At 39.0% G+C, this 9,282-nt stretch overlaps 1 protein-coding gene across 1 annotated transcript; it reads left to right on the forward strand.

Moving 5' to 3' along the window:
• Window positions 1-253: 253 nt before the first annotated feature.
• On the forward strand, window positions 254-3,792 carry LOC311492173 (uncharacterized protein; the record flags this gene model as incomplete). Its single annotated transcript, XM_084550371.1, has 10 exons — window positions 254-343; window positions 522-569; window positions 655-684; window positions 1,097-1,144; window positions 1,230-1,259; window positions 2,001-2,063; window positions 2,203-2,286; window positions 2,811-2,909; window positions 3,054-3,161; window positions 3,286-3,792. The coding sequence occupies 10 exons, from the start codon at window positions 254-256 to the stop codon at window positions 3,391-3,393; spliced, it is 708 nt and encodes a 235-aa protein (XP_084406497.1). The 3' UTR covers window positions 3,394-3,792.
• Window positions 3,793-9,282: the final 5,490 nt, after the last annotated feature.

Genomic DNA, 9,282 nt, shown 5'->3' on the forward strand with positions numbered 1-9,282 from the left:
ATTCACACACATCATTCTCATCAGAAACAACAACATCCAGAGAAAAATCCAGAGTTCAGATATACAAGTCTAAAATCTTTTCTATGAGTCAAGGTCAAGGTCAAGGTCAGCTTTATTGTCAATTCTGACATGTGCAACACATACACAGGATTGAAATTACTTTCCTCAAAGGCCAACGGTGCAGCAACTTAAACACAGAATGTACAAATGTGAAATGTAAAAATATAAGGAAGATATCCCAGCGGGGAGCAGAATGGGGTCTTTGAGTGTGCTGGTCCTGGCCTGGAGACTCCTCAGTCTCCTCCCAGATGGCAGCAGACTGAGGAAGTTGTGTGACGGGTGGGTGGGATAACCTACAATGCAGAGGGCTTTGCGGGTGAGACGGGTGTTGTGAGTACAATGAGTACATCTATGAATACATCCTTCAGATTAAATGTCAAATGTGTTGTTTAGTCTGACATGAAGAAATAGAATCAGTGATGATAAAATCTTTTTTATTTGACTTTAATAAATTCTTCCAGTTGGAGAAAAACAAAGCTGCTGCTTCCAAATCTCCGAGGTTTCCTTTGGTAAGTGATCACATTATAAGAACTATGATACAATCTGCATGTCCATCATTTATAATCTTTCCTGATCTCTCTTCATTCTTCTCAGTTGCCTAGTTCCAACAAACAGAAGAAGGAGGTTAGTAGTTTCTATCAGATTCTTTTCCAGCCACATGTTTGTTCTCATTTCAATGTGTTTCTATTTAATTTAATCTTCAGATCATTTTCATGTTCTAAGGAGGTTGATGTTGGTGGTCAACATCTTCTCTCTGCTTGGTAGAAGGTCAGAAGGTCTGACTATGTTCTAGCCAGAATACTCTGTCCTATCTCCTAACTAGAATAGACTGGTATGATGTAGACCACCTGCTGGATGAACAGACAAAGAAATGATTTGATCAGTGACAGAAAGCTTCACATATTTGACTCTAATCTCAGAGAGACTGAGTTCTCTGTTCTTAACGAACTACTGGTGGAGTTTGACAAACACAAACACAGTGATAGAATCAGTGATGATAAAATCTTTTTTATTTAACTTTTATAAATTCTTCCAGTTGGAGAAAAACAAAGCTGCTGCTTCCAAGTCTTCCTGGTTTCCTTTGGTAAGTGATCACATTATAAGAACTATGATACAATCTGCATGTCCATCATTTATAATCTTTCCTGATCTCTCTTCATTCTTCTCAGGTGTCTAGTTCCTACAGACAGAAGGAGGAGGTTAGTAGTTTCTATCAGATTCTTTTCCAGCCACATGTTTGTTCTCATTTCAGTGTGTTTCTATTTAATTTAATCTTCAGATCATTTTCATGTTCTAAGGAGGTTGATGTTGGTGGTCAACATCTTCTCTCTGCTTGGTAGATTTGTAAGGTCGTTCCTCATGTTTCCCTGTGTTCCTGTGTTCTTGTCCAGCTTTTGTTTTTTGGATTTCACCTGTTTTTGGATTTGTGGTTTTGTTAAACCCTGCAACTCTTTCTGTTCCATCTTTTTTTCAGTTTTCAGTAAAGTTCTTTTGTTTCCTGCCTCCCCTGGTGTCTACATTTGGGCCCTACTTCCTCTCCACAACACAACATAACATATAAGAACACATGGATGATGACTAAGAGCAGAAAGACAGCTTTTAAACTCTCTTTGTTGGTCGCTTGTCTGTTCTGGAACTGATTCTAACATCTTTTATTGATTTATAAAACTCTTTTCTTCTGTGCTATGAACCATTTTCATCTGTTGCATTCTGTTTCTTGTAAAGTGCTATCAGAGTGTTTCCTTACACTAAATGATTCTGGTTCAACATACTAAGGTTTGTCTGTCAGCTCTTTTATGTTTTATGAATCCCACATAAAATGTTTTTTTTTCTTTTCCTGGTTTGAGTGAGAACACATGAGACAACATTCATGAAGGAGGTCCATTGTTAATCTCATCTTCTCTTTCTGTCTTCTCTCTCCTCATGTGGACGATAAAAAGAAGACCAAAGAGGAGAAGAAGAAAGATGAGGTGAAGAAGAAACTAATAGATGGAGAGAGAGAAGTACAAACGAACAGAAACATCAACCTGCAGCACTTTTTATTTCAATGTTTATTATAAACACAATAAGAACAAAAAACTATTTAGTTCATATCAATGAGTGCAATACATTAAATGTCTCTTCACCTCTTTTTTCTCCCAGTTGACGGTGCAGAGCAACCAAGAAGAGGAACAACAAGAGAAATGTCAAAATGACGAAGACAAGCTAGAAATCAAGAACACAGAGGTTCATTGTTTCTTATAATTACTGTCATTTTATCCTCAAATCATAAATTATTAGAGATTCAATGAACAACTTTCAGTAAGAGAGTAGTTTACAACTTAAATCAGAATACCAATAAAAGTAAATGTTTCTCTTCATGTTTCTCTGGAGGAGAAACCCAACACAGAGGTTCTTCTTTTTTACCCATAATCATCAGCTACAACTTTTTAGTCAACTTTAACAAACATCCTTCCTGAAAACACCCAAACCTCACACTCGAAACATGACTAAGAACACATGGACGTTAACTAAGACCAGAAAGACTTCTTATTGGCCGTCTGTCTTTTATTGGTTTATAAACCTCTTCATGTTCTAGGTCCTACCTCCTTATCAGATTGATGTTTGATGATGAAAAGTTATCTGAATGATTGACTGATAGAACATGAAGCTGACTGATGTGAAAGGACTAATCTGTGGATGTCGTCTCCTCCCAGTCAGAGGAAATCAAACCTGAACTAACACATCTTCATCATTCTCTGACAAAGCAGAACAGCAGCAGCTCAGACAGTCAGGAGACGTCACGAGACATCACTGTGGTCGTTAATCACAACTACAACTTTATCAATCTCAGAAACATGTCTGATCAGGTGATGTTGCTTTAAGTGTCAAAATCTATTTTCTTTATTTTTTCATAGAAAATATTGATGCAACAGATTTAATAGACACCAACATTCATTTGTTCCTGTCTCTGTGTCTCATTCTCCTTCTTGTCTTTCATTTCCGTCCTGCAGGACAAACCACTGGGAGGACGTCAGTTAAAAGTAGAGATCAACAATGGAGAACCCATCACATACACATTTAATCAATCAATGGAACTCAAGGCTGGAAAGTCTGTTACTGTGAGTCTTTCTAGATGTTTCATTGATGTTGTTATATTTTCCATTTTCTTACTTTTCCTTCAGTTTTTCTAATTATTATTTTCTGACAGTGACTCTGTGACCTTTGGGTTTACTACATTTACAGTTATACCGTCCAGACAGTGTGGATCGTTTTGGTTTACTTGGTGACCTGGTGTGGACGGACCTGAAGTCCTGGAAGCCTGGAGACAGAGTCCAGGTCACTCTGCAGTGAAATAGTTCCCAGTTGAACTCCTTCAATAAAGTTCAGTAATCCATCAAACAGCAAACATTCTAGATGAGAAACAGCACGACTCAGATCTTCCTGCAGAAACCACACACTGCAGAGAAAGTCTCTGGAAACACTTGGCTCCATTTTATTGGATTAGTCAAGTTTGATGTGAACGTTGGTTTGTTTAAAAGACTTTTACAAGATGAGGTCAGTATTTTAGATTCTATGGGACAAGTCTCCTTGTTTTCTGTTATAAAGAGATGAAAATCCAGATGTTTGGGATAAACCAGATGTTTAAGGAGAAATAAAGATCTACTTTTTATATTTAAAGAACATTTTTGTTGTTGATAAATGTTGTTTTTCATGAAATGTCTCATATTCCATCAGAATAAATCTTCCTCAGTCAGATCAGACTGATGGATCTGGTTGTGTCTGTTTTTAAAAAAGTATAAAACTGTATAGAAGTGAATGTAACCTTACTATTGGCAGTCGATTCTGTACTTGTGTCAAGAAGGTTGCGTGGTAATGGAGGTAGGACCCAAATGTAGGACAGAGAGGGCTGAGGCAGGAGTTGGCGACAAAAGGTGTTTAATAAGAAGACAAAACCAAAAGCGCTGCAGACGTGGCAGGAATTCTAAACTTCATGAAACAAGAACTTCTATAAAACATTATCCATGACGTGACAAGACAAAACTATGAGACAAGAACAAAAACTATGACAAGTAACAAGAACCATGACTTTAGAGGAAAACTTGACAAGACCAATATGATGAGTACAACATGACAGCCCTCTCTGCCCTGCATCTGGGTCCTACCTCCATTACACCACAACCTTCTTGACAGTACGACAAGAAAGAGAACAAAGGGGAAGGCAGGGCTGTATATACACACAGAGGACAGAGGGGTGATGAGACACAGGTGAAACAAATCAAGACAGAGACACAAGGAGAAATCAATGAACTAATCAAACGGGAAAACACAGGAAGTAACACAGGACAGGAAACCAAGAAGTTAACAAAATAAAACAGGAAACAGAAACCCAGGAAAACTAATCACCAAATCATGACAACTTGCTGTAGTGCATGTGTCGACTCTTTGCTGCAAGTAAAACTTTAGAAGGAGACTCCAGTGACTCTGTCATTCTTGATAAAAGAATTTCCCTAACAACTTGGTCCTTGGAGCCGCATCCCAACAGCCTTTCACCGTCAAGGTTTTGGGGACCGACACCGTGCACAGGGGGAGTCTGGGACTCCGACAGTTAAGAGCCTTGGATTGTTGGATTCTAGCCAGAATACATGAAACACTATAATCACTGGCAGCCTTCATAAGAATAAACAAACACACAAGTAGATTATTTCAGTTTCATTTCTTTGATTGGGTTCTCTTTGTCTACTTTGAGGACTGGTGGGAAAATCTGCTGATGTTTTGAATACTTTGTGTACAGAAATGTAGAAAATTCTGAACTACACTTTTAAACAGTACTGTATACTCTCATTCATTCATTCATTCATTCATTCATTCATTCATCTTCTGTAACTGCTTGTCCTGTGAAGGGTCACTGGGGGGGGGGGGGGGGGGGGGGGCTCAAGCCTATCCCAGCTGTCATTGGGGTGGGAGGCGTGGTACACCCTGGACATGTCTCCAGTCTACTCTGATTAATAATCTTTGCAATTATCAACAAACCTGGCAGCAGTGAAACACATTTAAAACATCATCTCTGTTAATGTGAATGTATAAAACCATCCTGGCAGCAGGATTCACACATGCAGCTTAAACAACTTTCATGAAATGATGAAACGTGAAGTCTGTCTCTGTCTGACTTGCTGTGTGTTTCAGTTTTTTATTCTTTGTTGTCTCCAGCCAATCAGAGTCTGACTCTGAGGACGCACCTAACCTGTTTCTGACTCACGTGACTCCCTTGAAGTTTTTCAGATAGGTGAATCCTTTTGCCTCCATTGCTTATCTTGCTTTCCATCTATCTATTTGTGCCTCTGTTGATGCGGGTCCTCTCCTCCAGACGTCCCTCAACCTCCCCCCTCTGCCGGAGTCAGAACCAGCTGCCTGATCGGTATGTAACAGAGACAGAGACATAGCAGAGAGCTGAGGGATTTTATAAAAGTGAAAGTATAAAACAATGTTTGCATTAGTCGAAGTAACTGTATTTGTAGAGTGGCTGTGAGTAAAGCAGTTATCAGGAAGTCTAAGTTTAGTTGAGCCAGCAAGGTAGCTGATACTAATAACTGACATATTCTTTGGTAAAACCTTCATATTTAGGGGTTGGGGCTGGAATGCTGCTGTCAGTGAATGAGGGTTTTTTTTTCAAACATTTGTTCTATGGAGGTTAGGATGTTCTTTTTGTTTATGTCTGGCTCCACTGATACTTTTTATTTTGCTTTTTAGAAACAGTTTTTGAGGTTTTTCTGTTTTGAGGTGATTTTTACTTGATACCTCACCATTTTTATTAGTCCACCTCTCCACTGGTAAACCTTAAAATACATCTGGATTAACTGGCTCTTTTATTATTTGTTGTGTGTCAGGGTTAGGGTCTCATCTACTGATCCTCAGTGTAGGAAATATGAGTTCCTTTGTGTTTGTGATAAATAATATTCATTGGGTGACACTCCCTGGGTGGCACTATTGGATATTTTTAACTCCATCCCACTAAACCAGAGCTCACCAAACAGGTTTTTATCAATAGAAGGCTCGAATTACAACAAGCCTTCTATTGATAATTCTCCCTGTTTTTACTGTATTTACATATCCTGCTTCATTTTCAGTTCTCTCTGATTCCTCAGATGGATGATCTGTTCCTTCACTTCCTGCTCAGATCCATCACTGGTTTGGTTTTCTGTCTCCTCCTAACTCACTCTTCTAGAGGTAACTAATGAACAATACAATCTTTAAAGGTGACAGTCAGTTGTTTGGGCTAAGATTATTAAAAAAATTAAATATCCATTCAAGCCTTTATTAACCACAATAAAAATAATTGAGCCTGTAATTATACAGTGTTGCTTAAAGGTTATTGCGTCCTTCAGAATTTTCTGCATTTCTGAATAAATAAAATTATTCATCAGCACATTTTTACACAATTCCTGAAAGAGGACAAAGAGAACCCAATCAAACAAATGAAACAGAAACATTATACTTGTGTATTTATTTATTCAAGTAAATGTATCACTCACTTGTTCCTATGTATGAGTTTTAATGTAAGTGAAGCCTTGTTTTCAATATTTGCTGTGACCTCCTTGTACTGCAGTTACCTGTAACTAAATTTTTCTGGTAACTGCAGCTTGGAGGAATTTTAGCCCATTCCTCAGAACAGAACCACTTCAGTTCTGAGATGTTGGTGGGTTTCCTCACATGAACTGCTTGCTTCAGGTCCTTCCACAACATTTCTATAGGAAATTGGAATTTTCTACTTGGCCGTTCCTAAACATTCATCTTGTTCTTCTTTAACCATTCTTCTTCTTCTACTTGTGTTCTTGGTTCTCGTTGTCTTGCTGTATGACCCAGTTTCTCTTCACATTCAGCTCATGGACAGATGTCCTGACATTTTCTTTTAGAGTTCACTGGTAGAATTCAGAATTCATTGGTTCATCAATGATGACTAGCCGCCCTGTTCCACATACAGCAGAACAGGCCCAAACCAGGACATTAGCACCGCCATGTTTGATGGAGGGATGAGGTTCTGATGCTAGAATGCTAACTGTTTGGGCAAGCCATGTTGCAGAAACTGTACACTGATACATAATTTGGTTCTTTTTAGTAAAACCTATCATGTGTGGATCATGGGTTGTCTACTTTCAAATCCATTCTTTCTTTTCTTGAGGTGTATGAATGGTTTGCACCTTAAACCCTATTCACAATTTTACATGGGGGCCTCCGGTAATTTGTAATAATAGTGAAGGTCGTCTGTGATCTTAATCCCGTGCGAATTGACCATGTCTGTAATTTGTCAAGTTAAAATGAGACTGCAAATTACCTACTGTATTTCTTGTAACACAGAGGTCCTCTGATAATACTAATCCAGTGCGAATCGGCATCTCTGTGATTGTGGGGTGTGTTTTTACTTTTTCAAGACCTTTGTTTGATTCACAGCTTTTTTCTGCCTCTCGTCACTTATGAGCCATGAAGGATGTGCTTTAAATCAAAGTTTGGACAAATGTTAGGGTACAACATTGTGATGTCACTGATGCATCCATCCATTTAGATGGATGAAATCATTAAATCAAGCATTTATGCGTTCATTGACAAAGGTGGCGCTGATTTAAATACTGAGAGGTCGTTCGTAATTTATTTCCCGGGATCAAAAGTCTCATCATGTTTTATTTTAAAAATATATTTTTTTATTATCAGCTAGAATTCATAAAGTAACTAAAGTGTAAAATGTCCTCTGACACGCAGTGGACTGAAGCAGAAAGTAGCAGAGACATAAATATGCACTGTAAATTACAGTAAAACATAGAGTTTGCTTATCCTGTGCGAATGCGCCTCATGTAACACAGACGTATGGGGGTCGTCTCTGAATCAGATGACGTCCCCAGGTAAAACTCATCCAATGTGAATAGGGCTTTAGAATGAAGCCTCTGTATTTGTGAGCCTACCGCTCGTAGAGTGTTTTTCTCTTGGATGGATGTAGTAAAAGGGATTTTCTTTACAATGGAAATGATCCTCCCTTGGTCCTCCACCGTTGTTATACTCTGTGGGCGTTTGATATCCAGTGTCCTCTTCTATTGTTCCTGCTCCGTCTCTTTGATGGATTTATTTTATGTTCCTAAGGATGGCCTGTTTCATTCAAACTCATCATTTCAGGTCATTTGAACAAATGTTCTTGACACTAGGAACCAACTCTGGATCTTTTACCTTTTTATATGAAGCACTGAATTAAAGAAGATGAAATAAAGAAGATAAATGATTAAGGCACATCACACATCTCTATGCATCAACTAATTGGTTATATATACATTATACATAAAACTATAACTTCACTATGTTTTGCTTATTATTTATATTCTATGGACCTAACTCCATACGTTCTAGTGCAGGACTCAACAAACCTCTGTATTTCTTTCCAGGTCAGTCTGAGTCAGTGGATTCACTTCAACCAATTATAGCAAGAGTTGGTGATGACGTTGTTCTACCATGTCACATGAAACCTTCGGTGGACGTTTCTGGAGCAACGTTGGAGTGGACGAGGTCGGACCTGTTTGTCCTCGTGTGGCGTTTTGGTGGGGACTTTAAAAAGACAAAAGATCCGTCCTACAAAGGAAGAACATCTCTATTCCCTGATGAACTGAAACGTGGAAACGTTTCACTGAAACTTTCCAACGTGAAGCTGTCTGATAAAGGAACGTACAAATGTTACGTTGTAGAGATGAACAGAGTGACTTTTGTTAAGCTTGTTGTTGGTGAGTGGACGTATAAAGTATAGTCCTCTGACGTCAGCTCTGACCCTGAACTTGAGTTTTACTTCCACTGACTCTGGTTTGAAACATTTTGTTTCTCAGCTTCAGCTCCTGTTTCCTCACCCGTCATCAGTTTATCAGGGATGGACAGAGACAGAGGAGGAGTGGTGTTACAGTGTGAGTCTGCAGGCTGGTATCCAGAGCCTGAGGTGTTGTGGCTGGACGCTGAGGGAAACCTGCTCTCTGCTGGACCTCCAGAGACAGTCAGAGGTCCTGATGACCTCTATACTGTCAGCAGCAGAGTGACTGTGGACAAGAGACACAGCAACAGCTTCACCTGTAGAGTCCAACAGAACAACATCAACCAGACCAGAGAGGCTCACATACATGTTCCAGGTAGAACACGCTTAGAAAACGGACCATGAGATTATTTTAGTTTGACACAGTTTGTGTGTGATTGTGTAGAAATGTCATGTAACTCTGTGTG

The sequence above is a fragment of the Chelon labrosus genome (assembly GCF_963514085.1).
Source record: "Chelon labrosus genome assembly, chromosome: 1".
NCBI lineage: Eukaryota > Metazoa > Chordata > Actinopteri > Mugiliformes > Mugilidae > Chelon > Chelon labrosus.